The sequence below is a fragment of the Tenrec ecaudatus genome, chromosome 14, assembly GCF_050624435.1.
Source record: "Tenrec ecaudatus isolate mTenEca1 chromosome 14, mTenEca1.hap1, whole genome shotgun sequence".
Classification (NCBI taxonomy): Eukaryota; Metazoa; Chordata; class Mammalia; order Afrosoricida; family Tenrecidae; genus Tenrec; species Tenrec ecaudatus.
In genome coordinates, this window is record NC_134543.1 from 110,994,726 (window position 1) to 111,020,235 (window position 25,510).

At 39.2% G+C, this 25,510-nt stretch overlaps 1 protein-coding gene across 1 annotated transcript in view; it reads right to left on the reverse strand.

The window, feature by feature from the left end:
* FAM227B (family with sequence similarity 227 member B) overlaps positions 1-25,510 on the reverse strand; it is a 57,165-nt gene that overhangs the window by 26,317 nt on the left and 5,338 nt on the right. Inside the window, exons 2-5 of the mRNA XM_075531293.1 lie at positions 16,436-16,544; positions 12,978-13,031; positions 6,746-6,977; positions 3,152-3,222 (exon numbers count right to left, since the gene is read on the reverse strand). Of these exons, the coding sequence (XP_075387408.1) occupies positions 3,152-3,222; positions 6,746-6,977; positions 12,978-13,031; positions 16,436-16,489 (411 nt within the window). The 5' untranslated portion in view covers positions 16,490-16,544. The remainder of the gene's footprint in view (positions 1-3,151; positions 3,223-6,745; positions 6,978-12,977; positions 13,032-16,435; positions 16,545-25,510) is intronic.

Consider the following 25,510-nt stretch of genomic DNA (forward strand, 5'->3'; position numbering starts at 1 on the left):
GGAAAAGAGTATGTGCACTTCAAACTTGAAAAACGTATGAATCTTTTTTTCAGTGAAAATTGGAGAGAATTCTACTGTCCCTAGCCATAAGATATCAGTCCCATTGAGGTGCACAGTGGGAATTAAAAACCATGAAAACATTTTGGGAAGGGGGAAATTGGCTTTATGTTAACTGGTAAATGTTCCAGTGGGGTCCTGTTTGTGTTGGGATGTGTTATATGGACATGCATATTGACCAGAGTCTTTACTGAGTTTATATGGCTCAGGGGGAAAAATGGTAAAACCTTGATTTTTGTTCATTTCTCTCAATTAAAGACAACTGGAACTACCCGCCCCCCTCTGTCCGCAGAAAGGAGTCTCAGACCTACAGAAACAAAACAAAGAGATAAGGGTCATAATAGAAAAAGAAAGCTTCCTGTTACACTTCTGGGCTCTCTGGGAAACAGACTCTGAGGTAGAGGTTCAGCACGCTTATTAGGGAATGGCCTTGGAATCAGTACCTGTGAAGTTTAGATAAATCAACTGTGATATAAACTCAGTAGTCTCAGGTGACCCCAAAAGGCACCGTGGAGCTGAAAGCTTCCCATCAGAATCGCCCTGCCATAGCATGTCATGGGCAGTCCCCACTGCCTCCATTTCAATGAGGCATTGGGTACCCAGAATTCCTAGAGGCATGTCCTGCAGCTGAGGTAGCCCATGAAGAGGCTGACAGCTGATGGGTGTCCTTAGTGCCTCTTCTAAAAGTTAGGGAAATTACCTTTTCCTTGACAGGCAATCTGGGCGCCCGATCTCCATGTGCAGTACGCTGCTTTACACAGAAAATACGTAATGCTGTCTATGCATGTGTTAGTTTTTGACCATGTAGGCATGTTGGTGTATATATAGTGTTTAGTAATTGCCATGTGCTCATTTTTCTGAGAAGTAGCAAATATTCAAGCAAGTTTTACACATACAGAGGAGGAAGACATATGAGGAGGCTTCAAAAAGTATATGGAAAATTTCTATTATCTTTTCATTCCATTTTCACAAACTTTTTGAAAGTCCCTCCTATGAAACAGATTTGAAAGGACAAGAATGATTTGCTAGCAAATGGAGGATCAGATTATTGCCAATTAGGAAAGTATAAAGGATTTAAAAAAGACAATTTAGGGAAAATGAGATGCATTATGATTAGAAAGAAGGTTATGTGCTTGTGAGCTATAGATACAATTGGATAATAAAGATGGAGTCATATCTAGGGGGGCACTGATATTAATCTCAAAGTCCTGACTGGATAATTTTAAGAAGAGGAATAAAAATCCAAATAAACCAATAAAAAATAAAACTCAGTGATGCATTAAAATACTTAGTGACCCCAAAGTTAGACCCTAGTAACAGGAGAATCTGCAAAGCCATCCAGGGAGTCTGCCACATTCACAGATGAAGTCGCCTTTTGCTGTCACCAAGGGCAAGCATCCCTTCTCCACTACTACAGTGAGAAGAGTTCCCTCAAGTTTTAGAGCAAAGTGTTCGAGCTGTTTCTAGTTCTCTATCATCTATCTCTATTCGCACCTGTATCCAATTCTATATCTATATGTCTTTAGCAAATTAAAAATGCATTTCTTTACTCTTAACAGAAACTACTGGCGTCCATTCCATTAAACTTAGACAAGATGGAAAAGGCCATGGTAGTGATCTTTTAAAGCTGTATCTATAAAAGATTCACAGAGCAACACCACCTTCTTATGTACCAATAACAACCCACTGTAGTTCATTAAATGTTCTCCTACCAAAACATATGTGTTGGAATCCCAAATCCCGTGTTGTAGATGTAACCCTACCTGGGAATAGAGCTTCCTTTGTTATGCTCGTGAGGTGTTCCCTGTCTTGGGTGTCTTAAACCTAATCACCTCTGGGTTATAAAAAGGGCAGATGAGACAGAGGAGCAAGCAGAATACCAGGGGAGACAGATGCAAACAAAGTATTCTCTGGCTATTGACAGTGATCTTCCTTCAGAGTGGACATCCTGAATTTGTGCTTCCAATATATAACCTCATACACAGATTTTTGCTCTTTAAACAGGACCATGACACAAAGATACTTATTTAATAATGCAGTGGGAGGAAAAATCCCATTGACATGAATAATACATTTTTAAGATAATTAAGAGTAAATTGGAGTCCCTGAATGACCCAGATGTTTAGGGCCAACTAACTACCAGCTGGAAGGTGGGAAGTGCAGACTGCATGGAAGACAGGCCTGGGAATCTGATTCAGAAGGGGTCACAGCCTTGAAAACACCCAGAAGTAATTCCCCTTTGCACATGTGGGGTCGCCATGACTTGGAATTTATTTGACAGCAATGAACAATAGCAATATTAAATTAATATTACTATTAATATATTAAATATTGCTATTAATATATTAAATATTAATATATTTAACAATGAATGTGTGGAACTTTATTGACTCACACAGATTTAAAAATCAATCAAAATATAAAATTCTATGTAACGAAAGATAAATAGTTAAATGTTTATAACAAATATTAATGAGAAGAGTTAATAATTTTTTAAAAGTTAGAGCTCTTATTAAAAAGGAACACATGAAAAATAATGGTCAAAATTCACAAATAATCAATTCTAAATAATAAAAGTATAAAGGCTAAGCAAATCCCCACGTCAACATCATTAGTAAAGGCCCACAGTTTCTAATATATTTGCCTCCAAGTGTATAAACATGGTAATATGCAATGTTGGCAAAGGAATAGAAAAACAATCGATCAATCACAAACACTACTGTTAAAATATCAGAATTTTTGCCACCTTTCTAGAGAAAAATATGACAATACTTAGCCTACAATTCTAAATTTCCTTTCCCTTGTAGCTCTACTTCTACAAATTTATCTTAAGAAAAAATCAAGGATAAGCCTAATCTTTATTTCTAATTTGTTCACAAAACCCTACTAAATAATTATGAAAGTAGAAAACAGTGTTCAACAAAAGAGCATTTTCACTAAAATTTATTTAGGAAACACATTTCGAAAATAATATACAGTGCTATTTATAGATAAAATTTTTCATGACACGTTGAATGAATTACAAAAGGCCTTTAAAATCATACTTTTGGTGGAAATATACATTATCAAAAAAGGAAAAACATAAAGACCATACCATTATCTTCTTTGTTTTCTTATAGTACTTCTTGAGAAATTTCTTGTGTTTTTCCAATTCTCCATAAGAAGCTTTAAAAAAAATTAAAATTTACAACATATATATTCCCTTAAAAATGAAGCATTAGTTTTAAACTTTAAAGAGATATACATGAAATAACTAAATGATTACATAATTATTTGATAAGTATAAAGCTAGGCACATTGAGTCGAATGAGTTATTATACTGTATAATTTTAATTTTCACCTATTTTTATGAAATATCATGTTATAAGTAAGATGCAGACAATGTGGCAGTTGTTGCTAGCTGCCCTCAAGCCAGTTCTAACTCCTAGCAAGCCTGGGTACCAGAGAACAAAGCACTGCCTGGTTCCGAGCCATTCTTGCACTCACTATTTTATTTGAGTTCATTGTGGCCAGCAATGTGCCAATCCATCTTGTGAGGGATTTTTAAAACTCTCTTCACTCACTGTTTTACCAAGCATGATGATTTTCCCCAGGGACTGGTCTCCCCTGATAAGTCATTCAACACATATGAGATAAAATATTGCCTTGAAATATTGTAGTCAAATCTTTGATGTCACCCTCTTCTCTTTCTGCATTAACTTCTCCGTATTCCAGAGCAGAGGCCATGGGGGTGCAGTGTGTTACCGCTGGGCTGTCACCAGGTCTGCACTGGAAAGCTCCAGCCATTTCAATGGAGACAGACGAGGCTTTCTGTACCGTGGAGACCCACAGTGAGCAGTTCTGCCTGTCCTAGGGACACCAGGAATCAGGGTTGACCCGAAAGCAATGATTTTTATATTACAAAACAAGATCTGGAGTGTCTGACTTTTAAGATGCTCTTTTGTTTCCCGCTCTTTTCGTGGCTTTTTGCTTTCTTTGTGTAAGATGTCATTGGTGTCACCTCCCAATTTGTCTCGTCTTTAGTCTTCAGTGCATCATATCTAGTCTTATGATTGTACGTTCAGGTGGGATATACTCAAGAGTTTACTTTGGCTCCCAGACTTGTTCTAATTTGCTTCAACTTCAACTTTAGCTGAAACTTATTCACCCCGGGTGACCCTGATGGTCTTTGAAATATTGGTAATATAGCTTCCAGCAGCATAGCCACAGGCAAGCCACCATAGTATTTCAGGCTGACATATGAGTGTTAGAAAATGTCTGTCCTTCAGGTTTTACAGCTCAGTACCTGTCTACTCAAATAAGCCCACGTTTTCAGGTAGTTCAGTCACTTACATTTGATTGCTTCATGGCCACCTTAGATTGAACAAAGTAGTATGGCTTAATGGAAGATTACAGGGACTTTGGAGTCAGCCCAGATTTGAGAGAAAATTTTGTATTTACATATTGATGACAATGAATTTTTTTCCAAAAATTTAAAGCGGGAGTAAGATATGAATGGAAATATTAATATTTTTCACTTCTGTAGATTAACATTTTCTTTCATAAGAAAGAATGTGTATGTATAGATAGCTTGTTCAATTTATAAAGACATTTTAATGACAAATCAATTAAAATTCAATAAGGTAATTGAAAATAAACTAGTGAATTTCATAACATATTTATACAAGCAGAGTTCTAGTGGCATATATTGAGCTGCTAACCACAAGGTTAGTGGTTAGAATCTATCCAGAGGCCACTTGAAAGAAAGACATGAGTTTGCTTCCAAATGATCACAGTCATTAAAGCACAGGATTACTCTGAAACACATGGGATTGCCATGAATCAGTATTTGCCTGATTAATTGTTCCTCCTCTCATGACCTCCCACCATATGCCTATCAATTTGTCATACTGTGGTAGCTTGCATGTTTCCGTGATGATGAAACCATGTTACTTCTACTTCAAATACCAGAAGTGTCACCCACATTGAAATGGTTTCATGGAGCATCTAGCTTAGGACAGACTAGGAAGAAATGCCTGGTGATCATCTTTCAAAATTTATCCAAAAAAAACCCTTCTCGCTCACAAGAGAACAATGTTTGCTTGTGACATGTCATCAGAGGGGATAAATTGGTATGTCTGTGTGCTAGAGGGATCAGATTTTGTGAAATCGAGGGCCGGTGAGGAGGAGAGAGGACAGCTAGGGTGAGGGAGATGCTTAGAGAAACAGATAGGTGTAATAGTTGCAACAATAGACTTGAACATGACAGCTATTTTGAGGACACGGAAAGGACTGCGTTGTCCTGTTGTATTTAAGGTAAGTATTGGGAATGAATCAAAGCTATACATAAGGTTTTGATGAGGAATTGACAGAATACCCATTGAAATGTTTCAGAAAGATAACGAAGCACTGGAAGCACTCACTTGTCTATGCCAGAAAATTTGCAAATCATCAGAGAAGCTGGATCATAGAAGAAGAGTGTGGTGGCAGGATTGGAAGAAGGCTTGCTAACACCCTTCAATAGGCAAGTGACACGACCTTGCTTGCTGAAAGTGAGGATGATTGAAGTCCTTGCTGAAGAACATCAGGGATTATAGTCTTTGGAATGGATTACCACACAGTATAAAGAAGACCGAAATCCCCACAACTGAACCAATAGGTAACATCATGATATACAGAGAAAAGGTCGAAGTTGTCAGGGATTTTTGTCTTGAATCTGTAATCAATGCTCATGGAAGCAGCAGTCGAGAGATCAAAGGATGTACGGCATTAGGTCAATCTGCTGCACAAGACCTCTTCAGAGTATTGAAGAGCACTGCTGTTACTCCGAGGACTAAGGTGTGCCTGACTCAAGCCATGATATTCTCTATTGCATCATTTGTCTGTGAAAGTTGGACACTGACTAAGGAAGACTGTAGGAGAATGGGTGTATTTGAACAATGGTGCTAGAGAAGAATATTGAAAATATACTGCCAAATGTACACACTGATGTGTGTGGGAAAAAGTAAGGCCGGAGTTTTCCTGAGAGGCAAGGATGGCAAGACTTCGTCTTACACACTTCGGACACATTGTCAGGAGAGACCAGTCCCTGGAGAAGGACGTCATGTTGGTACAGTGGAAAGGCCGTGAAAAAGAAGGTGCTCACCAAGATGGATGGACACCGTGGCTTCATCAATGAGCTCGGGCACTGGAACAATTCTGAGGACGGTGCAGGACAGGGAAGAGTTTTGTTCTGTTGTCAGAGAGTTGCTCATGGTTGGAGCCAATTCGATGGCATCTAACAGCAACAGCAACACACAAGGTCATTGTTAACTGGCTCTCTCGCAGTCCATCTAGAATCCATCAGACCTTTCCTGGCTTGCTTGTCTCCGGTACCAATATTTATGGTTTTCCCTTTTTGCTTCCTTTGCTTGTTTCTCTGTTATTTTTCTGATATCTCCATCTTCAGTTTTGTAAAGTGCATTACTATTGTGTCTGAGTAACGTGTTCTTGGAATCTACAGGTTCATGTTCAATTACATATTTATATCAGACCATTCTGAATGAAGAGGTTGTACAGATAGACTAATTCTTATGTATAAAGCTATTCCATTTCTATGATTCTCATCATTTATGTGCTTACACATGCACATGTGAATGTGTGGGTGCACGTGCACACACACACACACACACACACACACACAGATTACTCTTAATGAAATAAAGTTCACCTGTTTTAGAAATCGTGGTGTCCCACTCAAGTAATTTGGAGACGTGGTCTTCCAAAAGTAGTGAACATTCTTTTAATTTTGTTTCCATGTCCAGGCATTCTTCAAATATTCGAGGGACTTTTTCCCATAAATATGTGTAAATGGAAATAAATGAACAATCTTCTTTAATAGTTTTCAAAATGTGTTCACATGTAGGATCGTAATGCAAATGAACTTCCCTTGGCCAATAGTCCTGCAAAAGTGAGAAACAGAGAATACAACTAAAATGAATTTCAGTAAATTGAAATAATATTGTTCAAATACATTTAGATTGAGATTTTATTCTCCAGAACATTTATTAATTTTTAATATTTGAAATAGTCAGGAATGATTTATACAATATATTTTCCTTATTCATTTCAGATGAAGTAGTCTACTTGATTGATACCTTTTCATTTCCTCACACTCGATATTTCCTAAAAACAATTACGCTCTCCTAAAATACTGTGACTATCAAAATTAGGAAGCTGTCATTGATGCCTTATTCCTATTTAATCCTCAGACTCTATTCAAATTTCATCCATTGAACCCATACTGCTCTTTGAGCAAAGGGATCTAGTTCAGAATCATACGTGTGTTTAGGCATCGTGTCTCTTTAATTCCCTTAAGCTTGCAACAATTCCTTGGTCTTCCCTTGACTTTTATGACACGGATACTTTAGAAGATTACAGACTGGTTGTTATTTTGGATATCTTCTGTTACATAAGCATGTCTCATATATTTTCACAATTAGATTTAGGTTATAGTATCTCTGGGGGACAGAATATCATAGAAATAGTGCTGTGTCCTTGTTGCTTTCTAGCTGCTGATGTAAAACTTTGATTTTATCCAAATTTGACTACAATGGGTTTGACAAAATGATTAAGGTCATGCTTATTAAATGTTTCTACTAAAAAGGTACATTTGCCCCCTTTTCATAATGAACAATTCCTTTGTGGGCAGGGTTACGCTTAAATTATATACAAATTCCATTCTTCATCAAACTTTCATTTTGTTTATTCAAAGTACTGTGAATATTGAAATCAACTCCATGGCACGTAAGAGCAGTGTACTCAATGGGTTATGATAAGGTATGATCATTATTTATTTTGATGCACAAAATAACCCACATTTGGATAGTGAAATGTGTCTACGTTCTTTGAGTGTTTCCATGCTTTCTTGAAAGGAAGAGAAAGCAAGGGGAGGGAAGGGATGAGGGGAATAGAGCCACAAAAACTAATATTTATAAAACCATCTACAGGTCATCTTTTCAGAATAATCAAGTACTAGCAAATCAAAGATAGTTACCCAAGATGATTAAAGGTTTGTGAATGAGATCATACGTTCTGTCTTATTCGGAGACTTGAATAGAATGAAACTCTGCCATGGAATTCAGGTAAGACCTACTGGGAATTTAGCTGAATGAAAAGATGAGAGATCTGCAGATGCGAAATTTTAAACCTGCCTTGGTCAATATTCTGCTTCCCTTTTTGTTCCCTCAAAAGTTCCCTAAGATTCATCACCCATGACCCTATATGTAACCTGTGCTTTCTAATGGTAACAGGTGCTGAATGATACTCAGCTTTTATTTCTTGAAGATTTCCCCATAGGGATCTAGACCCCCTTGCTATTCTGTAAAAACCATATTACTTAGAAAGACAAGTTTCCCTTTCCAAAACTCATAAGCATGTATCTTAAATAAAACACATAACCATCTGGGGGTAAATTTCCAGCAGTAAAAGGTAGATATTCAGGCTTTATATGTCAAGCAATCACCACAACACACTCAAGTAAGCTCTCCTAAGAACAAGACAAGGTCCCATGTTAAAATCCCCAAGACCAACATCCTTCTGTTGGGAGGCGAGTCAAACTGGAAACACAGTCTTTGTAGGTCATGGGATCTGTTCTTATGGAAGTTGAAAGAGTAAAGTTAGGTCACAATGGAAAAGAGTTTAAAATGTGTATGAACATTTATGAAACTACACCCTTTATACTATGTACATGTACCCTTTGTTCTGGATTTGAGGTAATATGATCTTTTTTCTCACAATATGCATTTAAATTTTTTAAACAGTTTTGTTGACATATAATTCATCGGGTCCCATGATATTGAAATGTGCTATATGGTGAATAAAGCATGGTCAAGTTTTACAAACCAGAGACTCTCCTCCTCATTGACAAGAAAATCAGGAGAGTAACTGATTAACACAAAGAAGGCAATGACCCTCTACTGGGCTCTTTATTAATTGCACGATGGCATGGATATCAGATAAATAGGTGATACCTTCCTTTTTCTTTCTATTTGTCTCTAACCAGCTACCCCTTGGATAGAACACTGTCTGAAAGTATAGTTTGCAGTCAGACAGACTTGGGGAGGACAAGCAGGCAAGGGCAGGTGAGCTGTTAGGCTGTAATGGTGGCATTGCCTTTGGGGGGAAATTAACTCTACAACTTTAAGCAGTCAGGGCCACAGTGATGACATCCGTTTAAAGGAAATAAAGGGACAAAAAAACTGAATTGGAAAGTGTCCTTTTTCATTAGAGCACTATTGTCCGCAAGCCCAAACCTACAGCCATCGAGCCGATTCCCCACTCATAGTGACCCTATATAAGGCTTCGGGGGCTACACACCTTTACAGGAGAAGATGGCATCATCGTTCTCTCATAGAGTGGGTGGTAAGTTTGAACCAGTGCTCCTGAGGGTAGTAATTAATCCAACAGCACTTCCCCGAGAGTGCCCCGGGGCTCCGTTAGTATTGTGGTACTCAGTCCCGACTCCAGATAACAGCTATCTCCTTTAAAACAAGGGGAGTGAAGGAATCCTTCTTGACTGTGTGTTATATTTAATTTGATGATAGCAATTAACCCTGGCAGTGACCCAAGTACACTGTTTTATTTATGTACGACTAGAAAAGAAATGGAGGAGGGAGGGTAGATAAAGAGAGGTTTGTTTACCGAAGATAGAGCTTCAGTCATGTTCTCAGTCCCAAAAGATAGTACTGAACTTTGTGACAAAGGGTAAATAATAAGAATCACGACAAGGGTTAGAGGAGGATGGGGCTATTTATTGGGATGACTTCTCTCTTTGGAAGCTTTCCCATGAAGAGATTTGAATGAATTAATAGTTAATGAGCCTATATGTAAATAGACAAAATGAAGACAAGCAAGTAAATAAAATAAGTGTGGACTCTTTCCTGAGTAAAAGGAATAAGATTGAGGTAAATATTCTCTCTATTATAAAATATCTTTGACCTTCTGAGAAAAGTCACAATAAAGATCTAAGTAACACACAGGTCAGGATTAAAACCTAGTAAATTCTTTCATTCCTGTGTGTTTTCATAGGTCTAATAGTTTGGCAACACATAAACATATTCAAGCCCCAGAAAAATGGAAAAAATTACAAAACATGAATATATTTTTTGGAAATCTAGAAAAAGATTAAGGAATAAATTCTATAGGCAAATATGACATCAGCATATCAGTAGTAAATGTTCTGTAACTACCGCTGTTAGGTGCCATTGAGTACGTCTGACCTCTAGCGACTCTACACGCAACAGAACGGACACTGCACAGCCATGGGCCATCATCACAACTGTTTCTTTTCCCGAGCCCACAGTTGCAGTCACTGCGTCCATCCAGCTTGTTGAGTGCCTTCCCCTTTTTTACTGCCACTCTATTTAGTCAAGCATGATGTCCTTCTCTACGGACAGGTCCGGAGCATGTAAACGAAGTCCTGCCATTCTTGCCTCTAAGGAGTACTTTGGCCTTACTTCTTCCACGACAGATCAGTTTGTCCTTTCAGCAGTAATAGCCTTCTCCAGCGCCACAAATCAAATGCATCAATTCTTCGCAGGTCTTCCTGATTCAAGGTCTAATTTTCACATATGAGGAAATTGAAAATGCCCTGGCTTGGGTCGGGCATACCATAGTCCTCGGAGTAACATCCTTGCTTGTGAACACTCTACAGAGGTCTTGTGCAACAGACTTACTTAGTGTGATGGGTTTTTAATCTCTTGACTGCTGCTTCCATGAGCTTTGATTGTAGGGCCAGGCAAGATAAAATCCTTGACAACATCAACCTTTTCTACCTTAGCGTGATCTGCTGGTCCAGTTGTGAAGATTGGCGTCTTCTTCACATTGCGCTGTAACCCATACTGAAGTCTGCATGCCTTGACCTTCAACAGTAAGTGCCTCAAGTCCTCTTGACTTTCAGCACACAAGCTTGTGTCATCAGCCTATTGAACGTTGCTACCAGGTCTTTCTCCAATCCTGATGACACATTCTTTTTTAAATGATCCACCTGTTCTGATGATTTTCTCAGTGTACAGATTGAATAAGTATGGAGAGAGGGTACAACATTGACACACGCCTTTCATGATACTTCAACTAGACAATATTATTCTATCAAATGTTATAAATGATCAAATAAAAAGTCATAAATATAGATGCTATGCTTTGCATATAAGGATAGTGCTAATGACAATGGCACTAATAAGATAGACACTTTGATTTTTATTTTATTACATCTTTTTTAAAATGTGCATTAGGTGAATGTTTACAGAGAAAATCCATTTTATATTTAGTAATTTATACACATTTTATTTCATGTCACTGATGGAAATCCCCACAATATGATAATATTTGTCTCCTTTCATTCCTGTGTGTAAGAGTTAGGTTTTGTGTCAACTTGACTGGGTAAGTGGTTTGGCAATTAACACCTAGTAAATACACAAAACCTGCTCTGGCACAAAGGAATCACAGCCGATTAGTAGCATAGTAGGAAGATTAGGGTGGGCTGTAACACCCTTTCTCAGGTCACAGCCCTGACTGCAGTCAATTGAAAGGAAGTTTCCTGTGGGTAGTAGCCTGCTTGTTCCACAAGTGAACACTGGAAAAGCTTGTTTGCTTTTTGCTCACTCTGAATCTTGCATTTGGCTCATTGACTTGGTTCTTTGGACTTGAACCAATTCTCTGCCATACTGTCTGCCAATCCAGGGATTTATCTGCACCCTCCATCTGACCTGCTGATTTGGGGTCCATTCACTTCAGCAGCTACAAATCAGACCCGCTGACCTTGGACTCGTTCACCACCCCTGCAGTCAGAAGGCTCATCTGCTGACCTTGGATTCATTTGCCTTTGTAGCCACCAGCCTGAACTTGGGTTCTTCATCACCAGCCTAACAGACTTGAATCCTACCTGGATTTGGACTTGCCAGCTTCTACAACTGTGTAAGCCATTTTACTGATATATATTTATCTCTCTATATAAATATACGTAGAGGCTTTGCTTTTCGCATGAAGCCAGTCTAAAACATTGTGCTTCCACTTTTCATTCCTCTTTCTTTCTTAACCCTTCAAGCCCTCTGACCTTTGTCCTTGGGCAGATATAGATAATACTTACTTATATTTCAATTCACCAACACACATACACACACAGTCTCCTTTTCGATCTTCTAAACCGTTGTTTTTATCTTAAGTCTTAGTTAACACTCCTCAATACAAAAGCAACTCGGCCTTCAGATTTGCAAAGACATTGTTGATACAGTGCTTATGGATTGGGCTGCTAACCGCAAGGGCTTCAGGTGGAAACTACAGCTGCTCTGAGGGAGAAAGATGGGGCTTTCTACTCCCATAGAGAGTTATAGTCTCAGAGACCCACATGGGAAATTCTACCCTTTTTTGGGGGGTCACTATGAGTCAAAATTGACTCATTGACAGTACGTTTGTTTGCTTGTTTTGTTTTGGATCCAAGATAAACTCGTACCAAGCTAATAAATTCAGAATATTTTAGGAGTTGTACATAACAAAGGAAACTGCTGTCCATGTGAACACGTTTTCCATATTTCACTCTTATTCAATGATCAGAAAATGTTGATGAAATATTTCTAAGGTTACCTGTGCATCTCAGCTATGATGGATGGTTATGTGAGGTATATTTCTCAGAGATGATTCAAGGTATAAATATAGAAGATGAAAATCTTATTAGCAAACTCATGTAGAAATGGCTATATGATTCTTCTGATGGGATATAGGTTAGAATTTTTAAACTATGAAACAGAGGACAGCATGTTGGCAAGAAGAAATGTTGACAAAAAGACTGTACTGCAAGGAGATAAATATGTATAAACACTATTCATACTGAGATGTGTTTCTCACATCCATGAATGATTTCTTTAAAATGTACATTATCATATAAAATGGGCTGCTCTACTCACCCAATTCTGGGACTCTAAGAATTCTTCAAGGGTCTTTGGAGGTTCTTGAATTATCTTAGGAAGGAAAATCAACATTGCTCTTTCACATAAATTCGGATTTTTAAGTATTGCTTATACATAATTTACTTAAATAAAATATGACTCAGAACGTAAGGTATAATTTTTCAGAACTAAGATATTGCTAAATATTCACTCTTTAAAATAAGCATATTTAAAGGGTCAGATATACACATTTCTCTTTAAATTCTGAGCCATCAAACAAAATTCTGTAAAATCTCCTTGTATTTTGCAACATTTTACGTCATCTTGGATGGCTTCTATAATCAAACCCGAGGCAAATACATAAACACTCTCTTTTCTGCTCTTTGAAATACTTTTAAAGGTCACACTCAGGAACTGGTGAAAGTAACTGAAATCTTTTGATGTCTCAGTCTCATAAGTAGTTTATTAGTAGCTTCTTGGCTAGAGGAAAATGTATTCTTCTATTATCCAAATGAATTCTTATTGACCACATTTTGATTTTCTTTTACTTAGAGACTTGATACAGTCTTCCTTCCGCCTAGAAAGCTCCCTGTTCCAAGCCCTCCCCTTCGAAACCTGCTGGGCTATTTAATGGTTACCTCAAATCACAAATTAAGTCACTTTTTCTAGAAACCCTTCCTTGGCCTCCAAAAAGCTGTTCTATGGTTCCTTGAAACAGAAGTAATGGTGCAATCACTACTGAATACACATTTACACGGTGGTTGGCCCACAGTCAGTGCATAATAAGTACTTATAGTGTGAATCAATTAATGGGTAAATAAGCAGACGGATGAGAAAGAAGGGTGTGTGTACTGGGGAAAGAAATGACCAAAATGCTTTCAGAAAAGGAAAGGCCATCAGAAGGCGGTAAAGACTCAGAATCCAAAGTCTATTCGCCTAATGGTCGGATGATGAGGCAGCAGGAGACGTGGGCTGCATTTTATATTAATAGCTAAAAGATCAAGATTGTAAAATCAAAGCCCGTGTTTTATTATTTAATTATACATTTGAGGCTGAAGAGTACAATTTAGTTACAAATTTCAGTTTCTTAGTAGTATTTAAAGTGTAGAGTGAATATAGCTAAAGTCTAACTATTAATACAACAATAATAAAACAAAGGACCTACTGAGACAAGAAGTATTTCTACACACCTTTTGTTAAGCAAATATATCAAAATGTGAAGCTATTATTTCTTCTTAAACAAGTTTTCTTGGCCTGTGCTTACCGTATCACGCCATTTAACCATCCAATCATATTGAGAAGCGTGCAGTCACCACCACAATCAGTTTCAGGGAAGCGATTATTATTGACATGTCCTCCCGCGAGGCCTGTACCCTGTTGAAGGTGTGCTTAGTGCCCGTCTCTAACCCTTTCCCAGAGAATTCTGTGCTGCTCAAGTTACATCGTGTCAAAACAGTGGCTTTAAAAGAGTGGCTTTGGCATCATGAGGGACTCACGCAATTTTCCTTTGAAATGTCCTTTGAGCATTTGGAGCAAACAGAAGTTGGACAGGGCAAGGTCAGGACTCTAGAACGGATGGACTAAGACTTTCTAAGGGCATTCTATCCTAAAGAATGAGCAGGTGCCTTGTCACGATGAAAAAAAAAAAAATCCTTGGTGCAAATTTCCTGACCTTTTTTTCACCAATGTCATTTTCAATTTTAAAAGACTTCTTTCTATTAAGACTCCCAAATCGTCTTATTCCTTCAAGAAAATCCATAAAGATGATCCCTTGGGAATCTCCTCCAAATATACCATATCTTTCTTAGCTGGCCTTGACCTTGAATTCATCTGGCCCAACAGGGCCTCTCAGAAGACATTGTTTTGAACGGACTTTTTCAAAAGCACCCTAAGGAGACGAAGCCACATGTATTACTGGGGAATTTGTCTGTAGCCTTCTACTGGCTGCAAAGACACATTTAAACACATGTTGGTAGGAGAAACCATGAGCATATGTGAGCTGAAACCTTTATAGCAATGCTTTTTGATTTGCCCTGTATAACTATTACAGAAAACGAACGCTCAGAAACAAAGATGCATACAGCTGTGAATAAAATTTTATGGATAATGTCTGGCCTAGTCACATCAAGAGAGATGAGATGCATTAAGTACAGAAAAGACTTCCGAATAGAAAAATGTTCATGATTGTGGAGTAAAGTTCTCAGTTTGTCATGTGTTATATGGCTTTTGTCCTTGACTCCAAAGAAATGATTCTTGAGTGATTGGCGTGCCTTGGTCCAGGATTCCAGGCCACACCTGAGACTGTGCTGGCAAATGAGGCTGGCCATACCAGAAAAGACTCGCCTAGGGACCTGAGATCAACTCTTCACAGGAAGCATTATTTAGCCTATCACGCAGGACTGGCTGATAAAAGCCTGGAACACTAGAGTCCTGGTTGATAAGGACATATATTCCTGGGAGAATAACATATTCCTTGGGACATGGAGGCTTCACTCTTTTTTTCTCTTTGTTTGTGTTCTTTTGAGCAAGGCTGCCGTCCTGAAATGGTATGGGGAAAACAGTCCTTAATTTGTGGCTAGCAGTTCTTAGGGTGGGTTATCATATTGACTCTCCAAACTTGCAGCTAGTGTCTGCCTATTTGGCAGTCTGAAATATGGTGTCCTTTTAACTTATGAACGCTGACCCAGCCCTGAGCAACTAGAGTTAGAATAAGGGAATCCTGTGGGGTGGCTGGTGAATGTAAGCACCACATCAATTTCCACATTTTGGGTGGGGACCGGCTTCATGGTGCTGCTTACTAGGCAATGATAGCATATCTTCCCAGACAGTGAACAGGGCAGCTTGGCTAAAAGGAAGCTTGTAGTAGTTTTGAAATACATAGATTATAAAAGAGCATAATTAAACAATTTAGATGTTGATTTTTTTTTCTTGTAATGGCTGTCAAACCTCTTTTAGCACAAAATACACAAAGTAGTTCCCGTGCTTCAATTATGGGATATTAGAAAAGTGAATAAAACAGTGTCACTTGCTTAGGAAAGTTAAAGCTCGTTTCAGGTAGAAATTTCTCTAGTTCTCTAGGGGTTAACTTAAAAGGAAGGTGAGGCAGACATGAAATAGACTTCCCTGTTTCCAATGAGGTACACTTCCATGGGAACAACAACAAAAAAGAGTGGATAAAAGGCAAATCACATGTTTCCATGGGGCTAGTGAGAAGGAACAGGTGTCAGGTGAAAGAGCTAGCTGCATATATTGTGTGGCCCAGAGCAAAAATCTCAAAGCAGGGATCCTTGCTTAAAAATTAGAAAGATGTTGACAGCAGAGTATTAAACAAGGTCCTGCTGAGTCTGAAGGCCGAGGAGGGAACTCTCCAGGTGCCACACGATTAAGCTTACCCTCTCAGGACGCCTTGGTGAGTTGAAACCCAGAGCAAAATGTGCGCTTCATACGTGAGCGGCAGTTGCAGCAGTTTTCCTTACCTGGGATCTAATGGTGGCTCTGCGTACCTGTGGCAGGAAGCCTGGGCCTGCCATGACACGGTTAGTCTGCAGAGATGAAGAGAAATCAGCTACACCCCAAGTCAGGAGTCTGAAAGATATGCACATGCAAAACCAAAGGACTCAGTCATATATCCCTACATACCGCCCAGGAAAGCAGCAGTGGAGGAAGAGCTCAGAGCACGGAGAAATCAGAGAAACCAATAAATGATCATCATACTTGCTTCCAGGTCATTGACAGAGTGGATTCCCAAGGTTCAAAGATGTTTTTTTTAATCTTTTAAAAATCATTTTATTGGGGGCTCATAATTCTTTATCACAATCCAAACATACATCCATCGTGTCAAGCACATTTGTACATTTGTTGCCTTCATCATTCTCAAAACATTTGCTTTCCACTTGAGCCCTTGGTATCAGCTTATTTTTCCCCTCCTTCCCTGCCCCCCTCCTTCACCAAACATTTATAATTTATAAATTATTATTATTTTGTCATGTCTTACACTGTCTGACATCTCCTTTCACCCACTTTTCTGTTGTCCATCCCCCAGGGAGTGGGTTATATGTAGATCCTTGTGATCAGGCCCACCTTTCTACCCCACTTTCCCCTTCACCTCCTGGAATCACCATTCTCATTATTGGTCCCGAGGGGTTGTGGATTCCCCGTGTTTCCAGTTCCTATCTGTACCAGTGTACGTCCTCTGGTCTAGCCAGATTTGTAAAGTAGAATTGGGATCATGATAGTGGGGGTAAGGGAGAGCATAGAAGAACTAGAGGAAAGTTGTATGTTTCCTCATTGCTACACTGCACACTGACTGGCTCATCTCCTCCCCATGACCCTCTGTAAGGTGATGTTCAGTTGCCTACAGATGGGCTTTGGGTCGCCACTCCACACTCCCCCTCATTCACAATAATATGATTTTTTGTTCTTTGATGCCTGATACCTGATCCCATCAACACCTCGTGATCGCACAGGCTGGTGTGCTTCTTCCATATGGGCTTTGTTGCTTCTCTGAAGCGACAGCTCAGGGAAAAGGCCAAAAACAAAACAAAACACTGGGGGCGTGCAACAGGAGAGCAAGGAGAGCAGCACAAGGAAGTCCCAAGGAAATACAGAAAATAGATTTTTGGGTCCAGGGCATGGCACCCCCATCAGATTTGACTAGAAAACACTCCAAAAGGTCAACAGACCTTGAACTATTTACAGGTTTTTCTTTTCTTGTCAATTTTTGTTGTTGGTTTCTTTTATTTTGTTGCTTTGTTCTGCTCTGTCTTGTTTTATGTGCATATTATCATCTCTGCAGGACTATCTAGATAAGATAGGCGGGATAAACAATCTAGAGGACAAAACAACAGGACCAATGGTTCCAGGGGGACAAGGGAGAAAGGAAGTGGGTGTTAACAAACCCAGGGACAAGGGAACAACAAGGGATCCAAAAATCGATGGGAAGGAGGGTGTTAGAGGGCTTGATCAAGGGCAGTGTAACTGAGAGGAATTATTGAAACCCAAATGAAGGCTGAGTATGATAGTGGGACAAGAGGAAAGTAAAAGGAAATAGAGGAAAGAACTAGGGGCAAAGGGCATTTATAGAGGTCTAAATACAGGCATGTACATATGCAAATATATTTATATATGATGATGGGGAGATAGATCTATGTGCATATATTTATAGGTTAGTATTAAGATAGAATGACATTGGGCCTCTACTCAAGTACTCCCTCAACGCAAGAACACTTTGTTCTATTAAACTGGCATTCCATGATGTTCACCTTCCCAACACAATTGCTAAAGACAAAGTGAGCGCCTAAGCAAATGTGGTGAAGAAAGCTGATGGTGCCCTGCTCTCAAAAGATATAGCATCTGGGGTCGTAAAGTCTTGAAGATAAACAATTGGTTCAAAGATATTTTGAATAAAAGTATACCTAAAAGTGCAGTACAAATTAGTACCAGTTCAAATGTTGATATAATATAAAAGGGGAAGTCAGAGTTCAGGTTAATTACAGGTAAACTCAATCTAATATAGCCATCCCTAGAACTTACTTTACCTCTGGGAGGAGTTTAAAAGAACAGTTTCTAGAACAGTGGTTCTCAACCTGCGGGTCGCGATGCCTTTGGGGGGTTGAATGACCCTTTCTCAGAGGTCACTCGATTCATAACACTAGCAAAATTACAGTTATGAAGTAGCCACAAAAATAATGTTATGGTTGGGGGGTTTACAACAACATGAGGAACTGTATTAAAGGGTTGCAGCATTAGGAAGGTTGACAACCACTGCTCTAGAAGCTTGCCTGGGCGTGTCTTTGATGGAGACCACCGTACTATGAGTATCATGGTCATGACTGCCTTGGCGAAGCTCATGGACCAATATTGTAAGCCCCTCTGTCTAACATAGTGTTTGTGTCCCAATCATGACTCTTACATACATCCTTAACAATGAGGTACTGATCTGCTAACAACCATGTTTTGGGACAACCTTTGACCGCCATATCCTTAACCTTTTTTAATGCTCTATATCTCAGCAAACCATTGGACACCATTATAATCTTGGCTGATGATCTCCCTCACCCAAATGATATATCTCTGGAGCACTCTGGTCGTTCTGTTTAAGGCTCAATAAATGTTCTCTATAAATAAAAAAACAACAATAAAATAATGGCAAAGCACAAACACACAGCAACACACACAGAGCAGTCCTCGCCCGGACACAGCAGGCACTCCACGGGAGAAAGACGTGGGGAAGTTTGGTTCCATAAAGACCTATAGGCTTGGAAACCCTATGGAACAGTCCTGCTTTGTCTTACAGGAATCAGCTTGACAGCAATGGGTTTGGGTTAAGAGAATAAATCTTGTCAGGAATTTTTCTTTCTGTATTTTTGAGGGATTTTGGTATATACTTTCAGTGTCTTTCCCTTTTGGGTACTATTCTTCTCAGATTTTGATGTTAAAGTTATACTGATTTCATAAAATGATTTAGGAACTCTGCCCTTCTGTTTCTTGAAGAGTCTGTATTAAGTTGGTATTCTTTCTTCCATTAATTTTTCGCTGCTATATATACTATACTTGAATTTCTTTTTAGGTGTATTTATAATTACTAACTCAAATTTTAGGAAAAATAACCTAAAATGATCTTTAAAATCCCTATTGAGGTTTAATACACCTTCTTCTTTTAGTTTTCATAATTTTTGTCTAAATGTTTCTGCATTGTCATTTAGAACTTGATTTACTGACATGAGTTTTCATTACATGCATGCTTTAGTCATTTTAATAACTGGAGGCTCTATCATGATATCTCCTTCATCTTCCTGGATCGAATTCATTTACTACTACTAAGGAGCCCTGGTGGTATAGTTGTTGTTGTGAGGTGCCATCAAATCAGTTCAGACCCATAGAGACTCTGTTTACAATTGAATGAAACACTGCCCAGTCCTGAGCCATTATCACAAGTGTCCCATTAATGCAGCCACCGTGTCAATCCATCTCCTTGCAGGACTTCCTTTTTTCTGCTGCCCTTCTGCTTTACCAAGCGTGAGGTCCTTCTCCAGGGACTGGTCTCTCCGGACAACATGCCCAAAGTCCTTGAGATGCAGTCCCACCATCCTTGCCGCTAAGGAGCCTTCTGGCTATTTCATCTGAGCCAGGTCGGGTTGTTCTTTTATAGTCCTGGGTACTTTCAATATTCCTCGCTAGTCCCACAATTGACATGCATCGATTCTTCTTCAGTCTTCCTTATTTAATGCCATACTTTCACATGCGTATCAGACAATCAAAAATACTGTGACAAGGGCCAGGTGCACCTTAGTCCTCAAAGTAGCATCCTTGTTTTCAATACTCTAAAGAGATCGTGTGCATGTGTTTCGTGGGGGTGGTATAGTAGGTATCCCATTAGATCACTAACAGCAAGGTCAACCGTGGGAAATTACCAACTGCTTCAAGGAGAAAACGAAGTGTTCTCCTTCCGCAAAAAATTTAGTCTTGGAAGCCTTCAGAGGCAGTTCTACTGTGCCCTCTCAGAATCAACTTAATGGCAGTGAGTTTAGTGTTTTGTAATTAGGGTGGAGGAACATCCGGTGGAATTGTGAGTTAGGCAATAGGCTGCTAATTACAAGTTCAGTAGTTCAAACACACCAACCACTCCATGGGGGTAAAGATGAGGCAGTTTGCTTCAGTAAATAACTAAAGCCTCCGAAGCTCATGGAGTAGTTCTAGTTCATCCAGTGTGGTCCCTGTGAGTTGGCATTGACTCAAAGGCAGTGAATTTAGTTAGGATAAAAACCAAGGTCCTTACCATTGTCATCAAAGTCCAAATAAAATGGACTCATAGCACCCCATTTTCCAAAATACCCCTGCAGTTCCACTGTTGCTGATAACAATCCCTTGTTAATTGCTTATAATTTATTTTTTATTGCTTATTTTTTTAAATCCTGTATGTTTGTGCATAGAGTGATTTGTGACTGACTACTAACCTAAAGCTTGATGGTTCAAATGCATCCCATGACTGCGAATGAAAGGCCCGATAAATAGCTTCCCTAGAGATTACAGTGAAGAAATCCCATTGGAGCGATTTTAAACCTGTGGACTGTACAAGCAGGGGCTAGCTCAATGGCAGTTAACAACAAAAGCTACCATGTGTTTATGCAAATGACTTGTCCATTTGATTTTTTTTCTTAAAAAAATATCATAAAATTCAATAGTTCAGTCAGATCAAGAAGAGTTGTACAATCATTACCACAATCAATTTGGGAACATTTTCTTCTCCCTTGTACTACTCAGCTATTCATGTCATGATTTTTTTCATTTTGGTAGAAATATTCAAAACAAAACATTCCCCATTTCAACAACTTCCACATTATAATGCAATGCAATTGACTACACTCTTCTCATTGTACAACCATTAGTGATAGCTTTTTCCAAATTATTCCACCACCATTGACATAAACTAAATGCTCCCTAAGCAAAAACTCTTCCTCCTCATCCATGCTAACATAGGTCAAGCTGTGATTCTTTCTTTCTTTTTTTTTAAAGTCATTTTCTCGATATAACATTCACATATCGTACACTTGCATAGTTAAATTGCTTCAAAAAAGAGTGATTGGTACATCATCACAATCAGCTACAGTGCTCCCTCCCCTCCCCTGCATTGTTTGCGCCCCAATTCCCCTTAAGACCCCCCTTGCCAATAAATCATTGCATCAGTTACAGTCTCTAGGCACCCACTCCTTCTGGGACTCACAAACAGGGAAACCTGAGAGAAACAATAAAAAACAAAGCCAAAATGAACTAGAAAGAAAAAAAGTAAGAATGATAAAAATAAAAAGAAAGAAAAGATGACAAACAATATTTTAAAAGCCAGAGAAGAAATCTCTGTCACAGAGCAAGTAAGAAATATTTAAGCCTAGAGCAAATTCAGGTTGGGCCAAGAGGTAGGTCAGTTGATCAAGTATCATATTATACCATAATCAACTCTACAATAATCTCTGTCTGATAGTAAAGTTGTTTGAGTCCCTTGCCTGAGGCTGGAGGGGGTCTGCCAGACGCTTAATACGACTAAATATTCTGAAGATGGATTTTGGACTCCTCCTGTCCTTCAGAGCCTTCTACAAATTGGGTGTTCACAATTTAAGCACTGATACGTCTCTGTCATAATATTCACATTTTGTTATCATCATCTTTGGATCATACAGGCTGGTGTGCTTCTTCGATGTGGACTAAGTTGATGTCTCATTTAAGTGGTTCTTGTTTGAATACAAACTTTTAAGGCCCCAGAAACTATTCCAATTGATAGCTGGGCACCCTCCACTTTCTTTACCACCCTGTGCTGTAGCCCCCTTATTTCAGTAATTTCTTCATGAAAGCGAATATCGAGCAGGGCCATGATATAATAACTAACTGTTCTTGGATTGGGGCTAGAATTAAGTGGGAATCCAGAATCCATTGGTCATATTATGACAAAACCAAAACCCAACAACAACACCCCTACTCCCCCTTCCAAAATCTGAACAACAAAAGAAAAGCATTGTCAATCATCCCCCCCGCCCCCTGGAGTATAAGGCAATTGCATTGATAACATCAATATATATCCAATGTCATAGATTTTAAGGTACTATTGATATGAGGAATTTATGCAAGTATAGTCCAACTATGAGCTGTGATCTATGAGTTGTTGCTTTGTACAGACTGATTTCTTAACTGGTCTCTGTTTACACTGAGCATGGGGCTAGTGCTAAGGGAAAATTTACCGTAATATTTCTTACAAGGGCAGATCTTTGCCGTTGAGATTAATACCTGTCATTTTAATGCCAGAGGAGCATTGAGATACTATATATATGGTAGTTCTGGGTAACCTTTCATTGGATGCCCACTTAGCCCAGGGTCCCACCCAAGGTCCAATGACTGCCATTTCCACACTTTTGGGGTGGCTATTCTTTGCTTTCTTCCCCATTAAGAAATTTCAGTCCAGAGTCCAAGGGCTACAGGTAGTTTTGAGGTAGGGCCCTGTTAGTTCAGTTGGGCTTCCATGTCAAGTCCTTCTGGAGTGGTCCTTGGAGGATGCCGAGGTCCTTGTAAGGCCAGCATCCAAGGGCAATCACAGAGCTTAGTCCCTTGCATGGCGTGGTTCACCGAGGAGTGGGTAGAAGGTTATTCAAAGTGTCTACCCAGGAACATAGAACCGGGTTTGTTTTCCTCTTGGGTTCCCAACAATTATTGTATAGTATCCCTTCCAAATGTGAGGTTGCTCCTCCCCATTGACCCACCGCACCTACCAACAGGGCTATCAGTGCCTCCTCTGAGATGTAGATGCTCCCCTCCCCGGCCTTCACATGATTTTCCAGTAAGACTCTTCTCTCATTCTTATGAAGAGCTGTCGATTTGTTGTAGCCTTGCCTTGGTGTTGCAGAGCATCAAGTGGATGGTCATCTCCCCTTTCCCCATTCTTGAAGGAGTGACCCCAGCTGATGTGAGGTCTACTCTTTCCAGGTGGTTCTTATGAAGTGTACGTAGGGGGAGTGAGGTATAGCTCATGGCCAATAGGCAGACTTTATACGCCTATATTTGGGAATTGGTCTTGAAGATTTGTTTAATTGGTATTTGTCCTTATAGTAGTGGGCTCATACAATATTTGTCCTTTTGTGATTGACTAACTTCACTCTGTAATGGTTTCCAGGTCTTTCCATATCATGTGGTGTTTCATGTTGCCATCTCTGTTTTTTAGGGATGCATGGTATTCCATTGTGTGTATGTACAGCAGTTTCTTTATCCATTCTTCGACTGTTGGGCCATCGGGCTGCTTCCAGTTTCTTTCTCTTTTGAACTGTGCTGCTACAAACATTGGAGAGCACACCTCCACTTATGTTGTGTCTCTTATTTCTTTAGGGTCTATGCCTAATAGTGGTATTTCTGGATTCTGTGGGATTTTAATTCCCAGTTGCTTTAAGTATTGCCATATTATTTTCCATGGTGATTATATGTATTTACAAGCCCATCAACAATGCAAACGGGCTCCTTTCTCTCACAACCACTCCAGTATTTGTTGTTTTCTGTTGTGTTTTTTTTTTAACTTTAATTGAGCTATCATTGTGGGTGGAAGGTGGTATTTTATTGTGGTTTTAATTTGCACCTCCCAGATGGCTAGTGATCATGAGCATTTTTTCATGCATTTGTGATCCATTTGTACTTCATTTTTGGTGAATTATCTGTTCATGTCTCTATCCTACTTCTTAAGTGGGCCATTTATTTATTGAGCTGTTGAGAGTTCTGTATATTTTGGTAATTACCATATATACTTAAGTATAAGTCGACCCAAATATCAGCGGAGGCACCTAATTTTACCACAAAAACTGCATTAAAAATGTGCTGAAAAACTTGGCTTATACACGAGTATATATGGTAGACCCCTATTCAATGTGCCATTGGTAAAAAAACATTTCCCAATCTGTGGGCTCTTATTTTGCTCTCCTGATAAAGTCTTTTGTTGTGCAAAAGTGGTATATTTTCAGCTTCTCCCAGTCATCTCTTGTCCTCTGCTATGTGTGCTTCCTTCATTATACTTGGTACTTGATGTATACCCTGTAATAGGGCCCTTAAGCTTGTCCCAGCTTTCTCACGGATGGTCCTAATAGCTCTGGTGTTGACATTTAGGTCTTTGGCCCATCCTGAGTTTGTTTTTGTGCATGGAAGAGATATGGGTTGCTTCATTCCTCTGCATATGGAAATCCAGTTTGTCTAATACCAATTGTTGAAGAGGCTGTCTTTGTCCTATTGGATATTTCTAGATCCTGTATCAAAAATTAGTTGCCTGTTGGCTGATGCATTATGCCTGGATTTTCTGTTCTGATCCATTGGTCTCTATATCTCTCCTTGTACCAGTACCTTGCCATTTTGAGACTTCTTAACCTTTACTAAAATAGAGCATTGTAGAGTGGATTTCACAAGTCTTAATAGCATGAATAGATAACAGTTTTATAAATCTTCAATGAAAAACACACTCAGCATTTGATGTTGACACAGGATATTACCTGTAAGCCAGAGTAAACTCGCTCCTTTACAGTCATTTGTCCTGCAGATGAAACTATTACTCTAGATAGGTCTTGTCCATTCTTAAATTTCATTTGAATGGAATCATCAATTTGTACATATCTCCAGAAATTTACAGCCAGGATATCCACACAAAGGAGCTTCCAAAAGTTCATGAAATCATTGCATTAAAAGAGAATGGACTTTCCCCATAACATTCATGAATGTAGATGTGTGCATATCATACACATTTATGTAGGTAACCAATAAATACACAGAAAGGGGTTCAATGCCATTTTAGGTCTGCGGGAAGTACACAGTGAGGTAGCACTTCACACTCACTATGCTCAGAAAAACAAAGCCAGGCTCCGGTGAACTGGGAACACCCACTCCTGCGTGGTGGGCACGTGAAATGGTACGGCCACTTGGAAAGCAATGTTGGGGACCAGAATTCTGACTAATGGGATGTGGGTGAAGTGACACATGTCACTTTTAAGAATCGACACCTACGGCTCGGCGTCTTGCGTCATTCGCTACACCTTCTTTCT